This window comes from Pezoporus flaviventris, unplaced genomic scaffold (genome assembly GCF_033815535.1).
Source record: "Pezoporus flaviventris isolate CSIRO_AGI_PZ_B2104156 unplaced genomic scaffold, CSIRO_AGI_Pfla_v1 ptg000001l, whole genome shotgun sequence".
Lineage (NCBI taxonomy): Eukaryota > Metazoa > Chordata > Aves > Psittaciformes > Psittacidae > Pezoporus > Pezoporus flaviventris.
In genome coordinates, this window is record NW_026892549.1 from 42807742 (window position 1) to 42826224 (window position 18483).

At 38.8% G+C, this 18483-nt stretch overlaps 1 protein-coding gene across 2 annotated transcripts in view; it reads right to left on the bottom strand.

Moving 5' to 3' along the window:
* Positions 1–13292, bottom strand: part of CCDC141 (coiled-coil domain containing 141) — a 92439-nt gene extending 79147 nt beyond the window's left edge. For both annotated transcript variants that reach the window (XM_061454548.1, XM_061454556.1), the window contains exons 1-4: positions 13209–13292; positions 7423–7620; positions 4245–4415; positions 1493–1716 (exon numbers count right to left, since the gene is read on the bottom strand). In XM_061454548.1, coding sequence (XP_061310532.1) covers positions 1493–1594 — 102 coding nt within the window. In that variant the 5' untranslated portion in view covers positions 1595–1716; positions 4245–4415; positions 7423–7620; positions 13209–13292. The remainder of the gene's footprint in view (positions 1–1492; positions 1717–4244; positions 4416–7422; positions 7621–13208) is intronic.
* Positions 13293–18483: the final 5191 nt, after the last annotated feature.

An 18483-nucleotide genomic window follows, 5' to 3' on the forward strand; every position in this document is an offset into this window, starting at 1 on the left:
TACAGGAAATGTATACAGTTGCAGAATGAAGATACAGGGGATACAACATAAACTTCCCTTCATGTGAAACAGGTATTAAAATCTCAGACTGTAGTCTTATCCGATAGGAACTGTGATTTTGTTTTGCCTGTGAAGAGTAACATCACAATGAGCCCGAAAGGTTGCCTTTCAGCTGAAGATTGCATAGACAGTTAAGGAAACCTGGGGGGTGGCGGTAGGCGGAAAGTACAAATATATTACAACAAATGCAAAAACCATAACCCCAAATCTCATTTCTACCACACAGATCCAACATATCTGTATGCTGCATGTAGAGAGAGATTGCACAGCTAGCAGCAGTGGCACTTCATAGACTTTGGAATAGGAATCCAAAGAGCAATCTACCACTGTGTCCTGGAGAACACACAAAGAAAGGAAGCTTGAAAACAACCCAAAGCCTTGCTGATTCTTTCCTCGCTGTCTTGCAGAATTGCTACAGTCTGAGAAATGTAACTCAGAAATGTAATGGTGATAAAGAAGGAAACAGTGGTGTCACTGGAGGCTAGCATGGTTCCCACAGAACACAGGAGAAAAACTAAGTGTCTTCACCCTAAGCTTCAGTCTCCTTTCAACAAAATTACTCCCCTGCAGCAGCAGATGGTCTCCCAGGAAGTGTGAGAACTGATAGGAGAGAACCTTCCCACTGGCACAACTGAGGTAAGCTCATCCTGAATAATCATTCTAATTTGGTGACAGCCCAGCTCCTTATCACCTTACTTTGCATTACAGACACTCTAGTGGCTGAGGCCAGCTGTTTTCCAAGTTGCCTGGAGAACAAAGAATCAAACTGCCAATAAATTCCAGCTGAGATTCAGGACATAGGCATCCAGCTTCATTCCCCATGCCAAATTTTGTGCAAGCTGTAGGTGCAGATTCCAACTCACAGAACAGGCCTTTAGGTGCTTAGAAGCACAACTATATGTACACAAGGACTTCTACTAAATCACATGGGAATATGAATTCACAGCTTTCAAAAAATAAGCACACATCAGGTTTAGGATTTTTTTCCCATCAAATACTCCAAAAAGAGACATAGAGTCTGCATTTATGGAGTTGGTAGAATATTTCTTACGTAAAAATATTGCTGAGTACTGTTTAAAAATAACTTCTGAGGAGCCTCAACTACAATTGAAACCATGAAAATATGAAATAGCATCATGCTTATTAAATTTTCATGACACTCTGCATTTACCTCTTACTTTCTAAATAGAAAGGAAATCCTTGCCTCTAAGAGCCTACATATTTAGTCTATTAAACAAAAACACACAAGCAGAAATTGTAAACAGAAAAAGAGGATTAACTTCCAAGGGATCTCTATTTGATATTAACTGATTAAATGACATTGCCATATCATTTTATGCTAGCTATTCATTTGCACAGAACATTTAAAAGTAGCAGTAATCACTGAGTAGCGGAAAGCCAATAACAGACATGCTAGTGGTTGCTACCTTACCTTAAGTACAGCTATAACAATACTGGCATCCCCAGCTTGAACAGCTACTGAACTGACTGTTGTTGTAGAAAGCTTTTGCCCCGAACTGGCTTCATTTGACATGGTGTTTCAAAATGGGATTTCATACATTAAAGTAGACTTGAAATGCTCTTGCAAGGTCCACAGTTCATTTCAGAATGTAACAGAGTTGCTTGGATTCATTCAGCGAAACAGCTCAGCTAACACTGATTAGTCTGCCAAAAGGAAAGAACAGGAGGTTAAAAATAGACAAGTCCATTGAGTTTATCATTCTTGAGAGAGATTTGACACACCCCTAGTTTGGTAGCATTAAGCTGCTTGTTCTTTTTAGTCACCACCTGAAGTGTGAAGAGCTTCTTCCATTAACATCACCTGACACTGGCTAACCAAAGGATTCTCAAATTAAAAACAATAGGAAAAAAAATTTTTTATTGAGTCTACCTAGTGTTGTGAGGTTTTCCCATTCCACAAGTATTTTCTCATTTACTAGTTACAGAATATACTCACTCAATATAATTCTTCCACTGAGTCAAAGTTTTGAAACAGGATGAGCATGTGTATATAAGTCAGATGCTAAATCCAGTCAGGGGATTTTTAATCCAAAAATATTTAAAAGCACAGTTGACCATAACCAGAGAAGGAAGTTGCCACATGAAGAATGTGAATTCCTGCCTAAGATTATTTACCTGTTTTTCACTTTAATCATAAATTGTTTCTATAGTCTTCCTTTTATTCTAAATCAGCACAATGAAAACCTATCTAATAACTTTTTAAACTCCTCTTAATTTTTTTATTCAATACAGGAAAATTAATAGATGCCTATAAATCCCAGTATTGGCTTGGGACATTAATTCTATTGTCAGAAGCCTAGAGCATGCCACAAGGAGCCTACAGTAGGAGACAGCAGCTGCTAGGTTTCCTTCCACTGAACAGCTGAGAAAGTGACACCGGTGTTTAGGTTTGCAGGTCATTCTGGAAACACAATTCCACCCATGAAGCTACACACATAATTCTCCTCTAAGCATCTGCTTGCTTGTTTTGTTTTAGATATTGTAATATTTAGATATATTGCTATATGAACTAGATTTACTAATGGCAAACTACAGGACACACCTGCAATGAAACTAAGACCTGGAAGTAAATTCTAAAATATTTTGGACTGTAAGAAACTTAGGGAAAGCGCAGGGAATTTGTACAGATGCATCAAGGTCTGGGATTTTTTTGTTTGTCCATTCCTTCCCCATCCTATTGTTGGCAGATTATAATCTTAATCAGATAGCCATCTCCAAATGATGAGTTTCCAATAGGGCATCCAGAAGCACATTGTAACGGTTTGCTCTGAACTAAATGGGCTTGACAAATCAAAGCAATAATTTTCCCACCCCATGGGCCAAAACAGAACCATCAACCCTCATGTTTCCAGCATGGAAAAAATACCACAGTTTTCCAACTCCTTGTAACACCTGCAAGAGGCCCACAGAACCCTGCCGCTGAAACATTATAGAGATATTCATGAGACTCAGGTGGGTATTAGTGTAAAGAGTGTGGCAGGACAAAATGTTCAAAATTTAATGGCCATGCAAAAACTGGAGTGTAGAAGTCCTGAAGAAACCCCCAAAACTGAAATATAAGAGAGCCCTATTTTGGTTTGAATAGAAGGTAGATGGATCGTACAAAACTTGCTAAATACTCAAGATTTCAAAAAACCATTCCAGAAGACAAGTGACATTGGATTTTTCACCCTGCAGGCAGGACTGAAAACAGAGAGGACTCGACTACTGGAAAAAACTTGAATAAACAAACAAACAAAAAGCAGCCTCACCCTCATTAGTCTTATAAAAGGAGTTACAAACCAATTATGGCACTATGTCAAAGAGTGTCCTTGAGATCTTCTTCTCTCAGAAGCACATTTCAGCTGTACTTTCTTATGACACTAGTTGGGACAATCCATCATCTCACTTAGGTATCCAGATATAAGAGCTGTTTTTCACTCAGGTTAAATGAGTAATCATTTTTTTCATAGTGCTGACAGGTGGAAATTGTGGAAAACCACCACACTCAAGAAGCTGACCATAAGCAACTTTGGCAGCAGCTGAGTCATGTGATTCAAAATGTCTGATAAAAAAGCATGGATATTGTATTTATTTGGCTTATGCTAAATATACAACATACAAGCAGAGACTAGGTAGCAAGGAATCAGTAAAGATCTTATAATACAATCCTGGGAGAAAAAGCTGAGGATTTTGGCATTATTTGATGATCTATTTCACTTGTGTCCTGAAAAAAAGAAATTATCAAGCATGCCTTTCTCAGTCTTGTTTACTTACCTATCTCCATCTCATCCTCTCTCTGAAACAAACAAAACTTCTGCTAGAAGCCAGAAGCAAGCAGACTATCTGTGTCGAGAGAAATATTTTCCCCTTGCTATTGCTGTGTGAAAGACAAGAGTAAGAATGACAAGAGGAAACAAGCATTCACCAGCTGTCCACAAGAAACAGCGAAACTGGAGAAATGAACAGAGGAATCAATCTCAGGAAAATAGAAAAAAAGATGAAGTCTCTCTAGTGTAAATAACACCAGGTATTATCTGCAACAGCTATATGTAAAAGGATTTGAGAGGATAGATAAAACTCACTTCATTTTCAACTGTGTTTTATCAGTAGCTTTTTCTCATGTGTAGCAAGGGAAGCGTGCTAATCAGTTTTGACAGCTGTGCATAAGGAAAAGGGCCTACCTTTCTTGGAGATAAGTTGTCTTTCGGTCAGAGCTTTGGAGCTGCCAGTGCACCATGAAAACGCCTCTGGAAGAGACAAAGTCCCTTCCCTGCAGCTCCAAACATGTGACATTCTTCACTGTGACTGGTTTGTAAACGTAACAGATTTCCTTTCCTTTCTTTTCCTCACACCTGGGAGAACTGATGTACACAGCAAAGGAGGGAAGGAGAACAAGGGAAGGAAGCTTCCCTCAAACTGACGGGTCTTCATGTGGCTTGGAAAAAGGTACGTAAACACTGCTTCCCTCTGGTAGCCCCACCTGAATGAGGGACAAAGATGTCAGACCTCTCCAAGCCTGTGGTTGCTGCTTTTTTGTTGGCTCCTACAATCTTACGTTTTAAGTAGGCACCATTTTCAGATATCATCAAGAATGACGGCATGAGGGCGTGAATGCATGCAGTCCACAAGTCTCCTCAGGTTCATAAAGAGGGGGCATGGAGGTCACGTACACACATGAGAGCTGAGCAGGAGGTGCGTATCTCTCCTGGAAGAGGCTCATCTTTATCCTGTGCTGGTTGAATGAGTTTCTAGATGACTAACTGGTTGAAATCCTAACCAGATTTTCTCATTCCTAAACCCCAAAACCAGTTATAATAAAAAACATTCCAGCAGCAGTAGCAGTCAAGGAACGAAGGTGGGAAACAGAGACCCCTCTACCAGAGGTCAAAAAGTAAACGAATGGCATGTGGGGAACGGTACCAGCTCTTTCTTAACAATCAGAAAGCAGTGCTTCTTTCAGAGAATCATGATGTGAAAGCTGCCAGAAAACATAAGAAAACTGAGGCACTTGCAGGCATTACCCTTTTACTCAGGGCTGGAGAGGTAGAACAAGCCCAGGCACAGACTAACCTTCCGGCACCCAGGGGCAGAGCAAGGACCAGAGGAAGCTACTCCAGTGCCCCCAGCAGGGCTGTGAGATGCGAACACCGGCTGCAGTGGAGGGAAGCCTGTCCTCCCACAACCCCCGGGCCACCCAGGGCTGAAGGGCAGCCTGGCCAGGCCTCGCTCACAATAGTGAGGAGCTTCTGCTGCCAAAGTTATAGAGACAGGGCAGGTGCATTGAGAGGTGGAAACTCCCTGCTCCCAAGAGCAAGGTAATTATTACCAGCAAGAGGGACGGAAAGGGGCAGCCAGGGTAAATGAGATTAACTTCAGGTAGGTAACAGCTGACGCACAGGCAAAAGCTGTTTCCCTGTCAGCTTAGAGTCCATGAGCTTATCAAAAGGCAGCCCTAAAATAGCCTGGAACCCTGATGGCCCAAAAAAAAAAAAGGGCGTTGTGCTGTCTTTGCCACCATGGAAAGGAAAGGCACAGAAGTCCCAGTAAAGGGCTAGGAAACAGCTGTGAAAACATGCTGAAAGGGTAAAAGACACCCTGCCTGGCTCCAGCAAAAAATGGTCTCTGTTGCCTGAATTATTGTGTCATAGTTCCCAGATTTTATTTAAAACCATACAAGTATAATGAAACATTATAGCTTGTATCTTTCCTTTCCTTTCTTCCCATGCATCACCCTAACAAAAAAAACAGTTCTAGTCTTGCTCCTTCATCAGCAGTCCTGAAGACACTTTATACTACCCTAAGAAAATAACATGAAGATAAAAAGCTACCCCAAAAAGCATTGTCACACTAAGCAAAGACCAAAAGCAAAGGTATTCTGGCTCGTCCATGCCACATTGAATATGTCTTTGTGAAAGAAAAAAACAACACTGCTAACTGTAAAATCAACAGTGTAGCAGAGATCAAGAAACTGGCAAACAGTTGCAAAGAACAAAATCACTATTTGTTTGCTTCCAAGGACAACAGCATTTAAAAACACCCATACAGTAAACAGACCTGGGAAGCAGTGATAGCTGATACCGTTCAGCCCACTGGTTATTAATTTTTCATGTCCCACTCTTTCATTTCAAAGCATTCTCTTTATCCCTCTTTTTGGATCCTACAGGATTTCCACAAAGTATACATACTATTTGTCCCTAGCACTTGTCAAAATAGTACCTAAATCCCTTCTATTTATTAAATGATAGAAGAAATCCACCAGATTTAGCTAGGGCTTCCAACCATATGTTATACCACTTCAGCCTCCATTCTCATTTTAAGAAAGCTCATATAGCCTTTAAATTCAGAACTCCAGCTTCTAAATGTTATATAAGCAAGGACTATTATTTCTAGCATCTGCTACTTAAAAAAAAATGTCTTCCCCTTCTTTACATCCCTTATATAAAGGATAAACAGGAATGCTGACACACAGGGACTGCTTACATTTTTATTCACTTGGCATCACGCTACTTGAATTCCTGAAGAGTGTACAATCGCAGTGATTGTTTTCAAATATACAGAAGTAATAAACCTAGCATGGTGGTAGACTACTCATCTGATCTGCTTTCTTCTTAGCACATGACTTAAGGTGGGCATCATAAAAAACTGAGGTCTTGAGATCTCCACCCAAGCAAAACAAATTTCTTGTCCCGAGAATGCATTAAAACATCAGTGCATTCAGAAAGAACTTCCTTCCCTTGTTAAACACAACACTGTGCAAAAAAAAAAAATCATTTCTTTAGATTATATACTCAGAGATAGGCATGAAGGTGTTTCATACAACAATAAACTGGGGGAAGAGGACAGAAAGCACTGTAGGGAAAGGAAGAAAAAGAGAGCAAGAGAAGAGCACAGGCCCCAGCAGTAACTCTTAAAGCCATTGGCAGCTCTGACTGATTAACAGATGTACCTCTAAGCCAGCTCATTTGAACAGATGTCTCCAAATCCAAACACATTAATTACTTAGTATCATTTTCCTTTGCAAGTTTGATTTTATTTCAGTGTCACATTTAATGAAAAATGCAAGTTAGATTTATAATTTTCCTTCAAGGGACGGCTATAGGAAAGACTGAAAGTAAAAAATGACTTGCTGACTATTCAAGTGTAAATATTATGGCAAAATATAAACAATGAAAGTTTTAACTGTCTAATGGGAAGTAGATTCAATAAAACAGAAAACAATACACAACTGTGCAGCCCACAGTGGTCGTATCTCATTCTCTCCCACATCCCAGGTGAAGAGACCAGCATGTCCACTGAAGAAGTGGCAGGGAGACAAGCACTACTTCAGTTTTCTCAGAATCAGCTGGAGAGCAGACTTACCCCATCAGCACCCCCAGGGAAGCTCAACATTTCTGCCTCACTGGCTGTGATCCAAAGCAAATGCTGCACGGTCTATGGAGCTGTACTCTGATGAACACAGAAGTGGAGCAGTTTTAACAGCTCACAGGTGGTATGGACACTCGTCAGCCCACTTGCAAGCTTGTCAACAGAGAAAACAGTGTCCTGGTTCATTCAGCTCTGTTAGGAGAATAAGGAGGCATCAGATAGTTCATTAGTCCGTTGCTCAGTCTTCAGCAGCAGAAAGAGGACAGCTTATTACACAAGATTAATATGTTCCATCGCCCATGCATGTAAGGAAAGCCAGCAGGACTTTTGTTAGTAAATTCCTTGGGAGCATTTGAAATTCCTTCCTGATGTGGTGTGTTAGCACAGCGGAGTATGCGCCCTGCACCAAATATAGATGCGAGACAGGCTATGCTTTTGTTCCTGTAAAGAAGCAAGACTAAGATGCAGATTGTAACCTACAACTAAATCTCAAGGCAGCTGCAAACTGTCCCACTAATAACATAAATGCAATGACAGGTTTGCCTCACGTCACTAATTTCTGTGTTTAACTTACATTTACAATTTAGCTGTATTGAAAGAATGTTTCTCTTCAACTATTTTTCAATGTTTATACATGAATACAGATGTCCGTATTAAACTTGCAAAATAAAAACATCAGTTAAAAATCGCACAGACTGTTCAAACAGACAAATGCAACAGTGTAACTGGGTTCTTAGGACCACCTTTTAAGAGTGAAACATCTCTGTTCAATCTTGTCAGAAGTAATCAGCCAGCAATGATGCAGAGAGATCAGAATGAATGATGCAAAAGATCAGTATGAGTCATTTATTTAACAGGAGACTAATTAAATAGATATAATCACACTAACCACACCAAAACATTAAAGCCATATTGTTGCTATTGTTTGGAAGAGTTCATTTAAATGCACACAAATTTCAGAAAGCTAAATTTAGAACAAGAACAGAGGTATGCTAAACAGCCACACTTCTAATAGCACAAGACTTTAGATATCTGATATTGAGGAGGATTTACCCAGAAGAGAAAAATTCAGCAGAGGAGCTGAATTCGAACTGTTAAAAGAACCACAAGGCTTTAGAAGCCATTTTACGAAGTCATTTATCAGCAGAGCTATAAATAGCAGTGCTTTGTTTTGTTTTATTTTGTTTTAAAAAGATAAAACTTCACCTTCTATAACTCTGCTACTCGAAGGTTCAAACTGCTGAGCATTCCTCTGTATGCTCTGGTCACAGAACATTTTTTTTGCAGTCATACAATTACCATGGGCTTTCTATTTCTTTTACTAAATCAAAAGAAACTTTAACAAAATAAATCCCTTTTCCAAATCATGGTACCTCAAACAGCAAGCACATACCAGATCCTGCTTATATCTTCCATGTTAAGTGCTGAATTGTGTGACATACTTAGAAGAGGTTAAAGAGCAGGAAGCACTGAAAATTCCCCCGCCCCCGCCTTTACCGATTTCTCTGGAAATGGGTTGTTAAACAGATGTGTGCTTATTGCTGACACCCAATGTAGCAGGCGTGTGACTACAGGATATGAGGATACTCCCTCACTGTTCCCAGTTTAAGTGACTCTTCACACTCTAAACAGCAGTGTGTAACACTTCAGAATTCAAGTTCCACATAAATTTAGAAGGTATTGCTATAATTAAAGAAGAATAACATCTTATCTCCCCCTCCTCCATACTCTTTCAATGCAAATTGAAGAGCAGTTAAGATTATTTTACGTGCTTCAGAACCAGTTTGCCATCCATAGCAAAAACTCCAGCTGTTTTACAGTCACAAGGAATAGGTGATTTGTTCCTTGTTCTGGGTCTGAGTGCTCAAACTTCATTTGATCTGCATCTTTCGGTCTGCAGTAGCAGGTGGTTCAGTGGAAAAACTTGGTATTGAGACTGCTGTGCCTTGGCAGTGTGTTCCCATCACAGTCTCTTCAGGCTCTCATACAGGGTATGCGGCTGCAAGGCTGTGCCCAAGATGCAACGATTGTTTCAAGTCTCAAAGAACGCTGCTTTCACTCCCTTGACTTCTACACAGCATTCCTTCTCTTTTACACCCAATAGCAGCCACAGAAGCATCAAACTCTTAGGAGAGCCACCAAACTGTTCTGTTACTTGCTCCAAGCAACTTCTGGCTCTTCCAGCACACAGATTAAAGATCAGCCATCTCAGTACCTCAGGTTTCTCCTCTTGAAATTTAGCAGGAGGCAGAACATGTAGCTCTCACCATAGCAAAATAGTGTAAAATGGGAGAAAAGAAAATTTAGATAAGGATGATGAAACAAAAAGAAGGAATTCAAACAGAGATGGAAGACAAAAGACTGGACAAAATTCTGAACCAGGAGAAGTCATGATGAATGACAAGCTGAAAGTTGCAGGAGTGAATTAGGGACTGACAAGCAACAGCAAGTGCAAAGGTACACATGGCACTTGGCCCCCTGAGGAAAGAGATGTCAGGGTATGGAAAGATCTCTGTATTGTTCAAGAACTTGTCACTGACATGTCTGTGCTATGTATAAGCTGAAAGAGTTTGTGGGAAGGTGGCACATACATTAATTGAGAACCTAATGTTGCAATTAGTGTTGGATCAATTTAAATCATATTTGGATCTGAGCTTCCAGATTAGTTTTATTCTTAAGACTAAATTGTATGTAATAAAACAGTGCTCTGTGAGCATAACTAATATGCAGTGAATGAACACAGGAGTTCACAACAAAACTGCGGTACTGCTGTAAAACAAATCACTAATGGATTGTCTGTAACCTTGCAGTCAGTGTTAGATCTGCAAGGTATATAGGCTCTATCCGTGACCCTTTTACGCATGCACAGTTACTGTACACCATCCACATCAGTGCTGGTCATGCAAATAAACTAGTTGCTCAAACATACCTTTTTCAAGAGCTTTATCTATCACAGACTATCCAGTAACACATCCAGGATTCTACTGCCATGACAGAAGTTTTTTCCTCTGAGTGGTGGAAGGATTTATTTTAGACCACTTTTTCCAATTTCTCACACTATCTTCTTTTGAATACTCAGTCCTCCCGTGCACTCTGCAATCAGCTGCTTTGATTAAGGAACTCTATTGTTTAAGTACCTTAAATTTCACACTTCAAAATAGGTTTGCTAAGGACAATAATCACAATTTTTGCTTGAAAAAGGATACAAAGTAGAAGCTTAATATGGCAGACACAGAATTTTTGGTATAATTTCCTGTGATCATCCTCACAGTGCAGAGGCAAAAGGCAGGCAAGCACTAAATATGAAATTTGCAGTCAGATGCAAAGCTGTACTGGGAACACTCTATGTGTAATGGGATTGGAGAATGAAGGGGAAAAGAAATATTAAATCAAGTAAACTGTAAATTTCTTGCATTTTTCAAACTGCACAGAGATTCTTGTTTTGTTTTTAACCTTAATGCAGTTTCAGTATTAGAATGCTTGAGGCAGAGTCCTGGGGGACACATTCTCCGTCATCACAATTTGCCTGAGCGTTATGGCTTAAGAACAGTGCTGTGTCCTCAACTAGCAACAGTAATATTGCTAAAGTGCCAAGGTAAAATTCACATAGTGTAAAATAATTTGCAAATTAAGGTTTTGACTGGTCACATTAAAAATACATGGACATTTTTACAGAAGGTTTACAGAAGACATCATGGCATCACCAGCTGTGCAGTAAGTATGCACCAGTATGTTCAGATTCCCCAACCTGCAAGTGACCATTAATCATGGTGCTGCTCTTAAAGCATCTTGTCAGGGCCTGAGGTAAAAGGGATGCATATTAAGTAAATTTAAAATAATACTAATGCTAATGTATTTGCAAATCCTTAACATTTCTCATTTGTCTATTTTTACATTTTTTAATCATGCAATATGTTTTACAGTACTGATCGGATTTGAAAAAAAATCTTAAATAATCCCTCTAAGTTGCAACGTTAATTAGATTTTTCTTTTTCAGTCATACAATTAGCATGGGCTTTCTATTTCTTTAACTAAATCAAAGAAACTTTAACAAAATAAAATATTTCACTGCCTTGTTTTTTTTAACTCACAGAGCTTGAATCCAACATAAGCAGTTCCAGGAGAGAGCTGAAAGATTAAAGGCCACATTTCAATGAGGAATCCCAGAACCTGACATAAATTAAGAAAACTTTGAGTCCTCTGTCATCCTTTCATTACAGGGAAGTATTTTCAGAAGGCAGAGATAGATGACGTACCTTAAATCATCTCTTGCCAATGCAGTCAGATTTGCAGTAACTATGTTTTGGAACCTTGCTTTCAGCATTCTACGCATAAAAATAGCATGCAAGAGTACTTCCTGGGCTGCATAGTTTTGATTTGTTTTCCTTTCCCCACTTGATCTGATATTTAGTAAATATTCTGTATTTAACCCCCTTTCTTCAAGTTGATCTTTCTCACTGTGTTAACATTTCTTCCGTTTTCAGGGTATTTTGATTAACTGATTTCAAAGACGAGCTTGATGTTTCCAAACTTCCTTACAGCCCACTTATTGACACTGCATGATTTTTATAAATATTTTCATCTTTAATTAAACTCCTACAATTCATAAAACGTTTTTATTACACTTCCTTGGTTTTCCTTCCTTACTTTTTGCTTACTACTGCTCTTCAGGTCTCACTACCATAAATAGGAAAAAGCCCCATCATTGCAGTGTTCTAAGATTATAATTATTTGAGCTGTGCTTTTTATATCCTTTGTGTATGTGTGTGATTTCCATGACTGTAACATCTTACCCACTCCTAAATATTAATGAATTTTCCCTACAGCAACCCTGTGAAGAAGGGAATCCTTCAGATGTCATCCCTTCCTAATACACACACTGGCAGCAGCAACCATTCAATCCTGAAAGTAAGTTCTTGTTAACCATGAAGGAACTCTTTAAAACATCTGTTGGATCACTTGCAAAGTCTTTGGCAAAATTGTTCGTGGGGAAAAAGAGTTTAGTGGTAGACATGTGGAAATACCTATGATGAGGTAGAGAAGATAAAGCAGTACCTAGAGAAGAGGTAAACAACTAACAGCGAATAGCAAAAAGAACTTGATTAGTTCACATTTCTGTCACCTGCAAAAGCAAATGCCACGGCTTCTTCATGAATGACTGGTTCTGCAGAAGTAATGCACCATGAAATGATGCCTGGAAATGGCAGCTACCTAACAAACTGGCCATATACAATGGGTGGATATAAAAACCTTACAAGGCTCATTAAGCATGCAGCCTGCTACAGCCTTTTGATGCTGTTTCAAGCAAAGCATTAATAAAAATCTTGGCTACAGCTGACCACGTTACTGTTTCTTTAGATACATTTGTCTCAGAGAGGAGGAAGGCCACATTCTGAGAGACAGTGTGTGACAGAAAGCAGGCAGTGGGGCTTCACAATCATCATCGCCACAGATACGTGGAGTAGCAGTCAAATGTGTTGAACACACTGTACAATCTTCACCCTGCTGAGACTAGCTTGCAGTTATCTGTCATCCAATAGAGGCATGCAGAGCTGCATACACAGGTTTAGGAAGAGAACAGTCTGCACTTAGTACCAGTTTAGAATATGGCTTGTTCCCAAGTCTCTGAAAGTCAGACCCACATCACACAGTCATATTAAATATCAAGTAACCATGCTGTATACTTTCCTGTGGAAAAGGTTAAGACACCAGGAAAGCTACTCTCTTTTCTAATAGCCTAAAGACCTTAAAAGCAGAATGGAATGTTAAAAGACACCTACCACTTGGCCAAGATTTAGATGAAAAAAGAGTATCCTGGCACAGTACTTGAAAAGTCCTGCTGGAGCCCTCCAGCCCACTGTAACCTCTGATCCTGTGAGGCATGGGGATCATGCGCAATCCAGTCATGCCTGGAAAGTCAGCAGTGAGAGTGGGAACGTGCTGTCACTTACCCAGCACCTGAAAACTTTTGCTGAGGAAATGAACATGGGAAGCAGAAACCCCCAGATTGAGATGGCAACCCATACACTGCAAACCAAGCACAACAGTGAATCATGTCGGAAAATTACGCTACCGAAATTAGCACATTGACTGCTCCTGCCAAAAAACAGAGGGGTTGACAGGTATTTGTTAATGCTTTGTTCTTGGTACCTCTAGCAAAAGGTCTTCCATCAGCTGTTCTGAGAGGTAGTTCCTACAGCTAAGCTTCACTCTCCATTTTATTTGTGTAATTTACAGATGATTAGAATTAATGTTTTATGGAAGATCTGCCAAAGGGCTCAATGAAGCTTAAAGCCCAACCTATAATCATGCAGCGTGGGTAGCATATATATCCATTCGAATGGAGCCAGTGATACTCAGGACTTCACAGAAGTCTGAGAATCTTCTCTACCTTGAGCTGTCACAGCCTTATCCTACATTCAATACATATCTACAGGGAATTGTCCAAGCATCTTACTGAGCATATACTATGACCCACAGTTAACACAAGATCCCCTTCTCATCAATTTCTAATCTGCTTAATGTGTTGCCTTCTGAGAGCAACAGTATTGAACAGAACAGAATAGAACAGAACAAGATTTGAGATACGTAATGTCAGGATCCTCAGAAGAGTTAATGTATTTATATGGTCACAAGTGGAAATCATGTTTTAGCTGCCTATGGGAAGCAGTCATAAGAAGCAATTTTGGTCACACGCAGTCAGTGGCATAGTGTGCTGTAGAAGTCTGACAGATAAGCTGTGGCTAAATCACCCTTCCCAAAGACAGACTGTTCCATACTGAGTATTAGAAACTAGGGTTAGTTACAGAGTCTGCTCAAACATTTTAAGCACAGATGTGTGAGCTTAATAAATCAATAGCATACTTTACACAGCATATAGTATTCCTTCATGTACAAATCCAAAGTGAATTAGAGGTTTCTTGAAGAGCTTTCATCAGTGGTGTGTGACAGTAATCAATGGGTAGCTGTTTGTGGAACAGTTAGAAGACTTCCTAATATGTTAAAACCACATTTTAAAATTGCAGAACCATAAAATTCCCCCCATGCTTAACAACTTTTAATCACATTTAGCTTTTAAGCTACTTTGTGTGCTAGTTACCTGTGCACAAAAAGGTAGTTTTTCCTGTGGCATTAGGCAGTCCCAACATATTTGACATTTCAATGCTGTCATTAAACTGCCAACAAAACAGCATTGTTTTAAAACCTGTGGTTTGTCTGTAATAAAAATAGCATTTTGGCATTTCTGTTCATTACTAAAGTAAATTATCTGCACAGTTGCTGGTACAACCACTTGTTTTCTCTTAACAACCTTAACAACCAAAATGATAAACTTTAGAGTGATTAAGGTTTCCTTTGTTTTTCTTTGAACTTCAGAAGTTTGAAATGTTACTCTAGCTCTTTGCTCTCCAGCTTGTAAACTGTAGATATCACTAGTAACTGGAAAATTCACGGAACTTTTCAACTGAAGTTAAATCAGGATTTTTCACTTTGTTTTTTAATCTTTTCCAACATATTTCCTTAGCAAGTTTGAAATTTAAAGAAAACAGGCTTTTATCTCCCCTCCATACAAAAGAATAATTTGTGTCCCGACTCAACCTCTCTCTTCTCTGTACTACATTCCCCCAGTCTTTGCTGCAAAGACCGATGTCAACTAAAGTCTAATTTGATAGGAAAAGAGAAAGCTGTTGCTTTAATTTTCATTGCCGTTTTGAGGTTAAGTGTATCATTAATGTTTTACACATGCTAATTACTTTTTAGTATCCCGTCTTTACACATTCTTGTGTTAGCATAACTAAAATTTTACAGTCACAGAAGCGTGTATTTTTGAGGAGTATCTTTGATACATGATATGTTGTCTTCCAATCTGAGAGAATCAGAGGAGTTCTCACGTTTAATGATTTACCTTCAGGTTTCAAATTAACCTTGAAGTCACAGAAAAATTGTCCAGAACTACCGTGTGTTTGCAAGACCCACACAAAGGGACCCATTAGAAGCGGAAAACCAAGCTCACTTTTGTGTGGTTAGTCAGTCTTGTATTTCCCATACAATAAATATCCACAACAAAACTACCTCCACTAAGCATCAGATGAAAAATGTCTTTAAAAACTCCTTGACTTTATATCCTTGCAAAAGGCATGCAATTAGTTTTTAAGATGCAGTCTTTACAGGCATCAATACTATAATGATGGGACTATTTAAATGGAGGAAACAAAAGTGGGATGGCCTGTGGGAATCAGTGTTGCGTATTAGGAAATTGTGGAAGTGACACACTGCAGAAAAGACTCTGTCTACTGAGATTCAAAATGACTGTGCAAGTTGGAACCAGAAATATTATAACTACTTGACTTTGTACCTTATTTCAGAGTACATCACTCTTCCACAAACCTGAAAAAGACGATATCTATACAGAGAGATCACAAACTAATTACCTTGTTAGAATTACAGATTACTCAGTTTTTAGACCTACAGTTCACATCGAGCCGCTTTTCCAGCTATTGCATAGGCATGGATTGATATCCTGTATGCTTAGACTAACATTCTGATTTTTTTCTTTAAAGCAGAACATAACCCTAACATAACTAAGCATTTTTCACAGTGCTGACTCCCTTTTTACTATTGCAAGAGTCTGTAGAGATATGAGGGGCAGACTTCAGAAGTTAAGAATCACCAAATCTTCGCTTTCATCCCTGTATATCAGCATTTTAGCTCTGGAATTTACACAATGTGGCATTACAGAACTTCATCTATAGCTCCAAAGCTTCCTTTCTTCCTCCTTCCTAATCATCTCCTTATACAGATTAAAATTATCCTGTAGAAAGAATTCAGGAAACAGATTAATATAACATCATTACATCATTACTGTTGAAAGCCTACGACAAGCTCCCCTTGCAATCATAACTGACACTTTTCTTTTACTGGGATGGAAAAATCTTTCCCTTATCTCTGTCAGCTGGCGCTGATGTCCTTCGGCTAGCATAATGGTGTAAGTGCTATATAATCCCACTGCACACACAAGCCCTCTCTACCTACTGCTGTACCACCAGAGTAACTATTTGAATGCTGAGTCACACAAATCTCCATAAGTCAAACCTATTTTTTCCAAAAATAAGTATAAACCGAACTCCATTATTCCTACTAATCACGATACAAAGTGAAGCAGTAAACACAATCAAAGATTAAGGAAAATTGTACAAATGCCTGCCACCTTTCACAGTTGAAAGAGCTTATACATATAAGCATTTTATATGACTGCCAGTCTATCAACTGATAGCCCTACTAAAAACGGATAACAACTAGTGAGCTGATCACCAAACAGGCAGAGCAAGAGCCACAGGTGAAGCCATCATTACTGCTTTCAGTAGTACCTGCACGGTAACACAGTACCTGAAGTAACAACAGATGATTGGAGCAGTTTTGCCTTTTAGGCACATCTCTATATATCTCATTGACTTTGTATGCTATTAAGGGTTGTACATTTCTAAAGGTTCAACCACAGATGACAAATTGACTAAAACAGCGCAAAAACCTCTATCGCAATTAGTCATATCCAACAGTATTCTTAACAGATGGTGTTTATTCCATTCTTTCAGTCAGAAGTCTCAGTATAAGAAGGATTCAGAAAAATCTGGCAGACTCATGCAACATGACCTAGAAAACTACTTGCCTTCATTCCCGATACGCAGAAAATGGCCAAAGTGCTGGTTAATAGCACCTTACCAGCCACTTCATTTCCCTAAAGGCAAAGAAGGAGAACAAAAGAGAGAGCGGGAAAGCTGGCATAGCCCAAGGGGTCGTATCGGAGAGTTGAACAGAGACAACAGGGCGAGAGTCAGAATCCTCTGGCCTCTAGGAATGCCAGACAAGATAAGAAGAGCCTCAAGATTGGAATTCATACACTGAGCCAAAATTAATCTCAGGGTTAGTAGGGTGAACAGTCGTCAGTTCCAAGTTGTACATGCAGCTGTCACACGAATGGGTCAGGAGCTACTGATACTGCTCTGGCTTTGCGTATGTTGTTGAGCCCCTAAACAGAGTAAGAACAGAACTAAAAAATAAAATAAAATACAGAAAAACCTGCAAATAATCTTAGTGTTTATAGCATATGCTTACTGTAAACTAGTACTTCAGTGGGATTTTATACTGTAAGCCATTATTCACTGTGAGTAGATTCAATTTACTTTTTTTAATTTGCATTTTCTATTAAACATTTGCAGATTTTTATGTTTGGGTTCTTTCTAAATAAATTCCTCTCATCCAAATATTAGCCATACTAACAGCAGTCTTCTCAAATGGAATCCAACAGCTAACTTTTAGAAAGTTATATTGAAAGTCTCTTTAGAAATAAGGTCTGTGAAACTGCAGTTGGTTTTAAACTAGTATTAAGTGTAATATTATACCACTGCATCACATGAATCAAAAAATAATTGGATTTCCTCTGCCAAAATGCCCTGAGAAAAAAAATACCTTCATCACTGAAGTTACAGATAAGCCATCAAGTTTGAATTATTTTTTACAGAAATTGCTCTATTTGACACTTTTCTCTAGAGAAAATGCGTAAAAACTGTGACAAGTACGTAAATATATCTGAATTACAGATCCATCAAGAAAACCAGAAGAGCACTAACAATGCCTCAGGAAGAGAGAATTACCTTTACTGTGAGCAAAATATAGTACAATACTATACCAGGTAATTAGACCTACAGCTGTTTCACGCACAGTATTATAAAATGGTCAGATACCACACCATCACCTTCCAGTAATTATAATACTGAATTTATCCAGTTTAAATCCTGAAGAGTAAGAAGTTAACCAAGTTACACACACATCTGATTTTATTTCAAATTCCCTTAATAAATTTTATTACTAATCTCTGTTTCATGTTTATGAACTTTAATTTTTCAGTAGATTAAAATCTTTTACCTCAAAAGGTACTACATCAGGGATATTTACATTATTCAAGATTTTCCATTCAAAGAGATGCATACCCATCTTACATGAGAACAAAACTATTATTAACACAACACTGACTTACGCACATAATATCATAAGTACAAC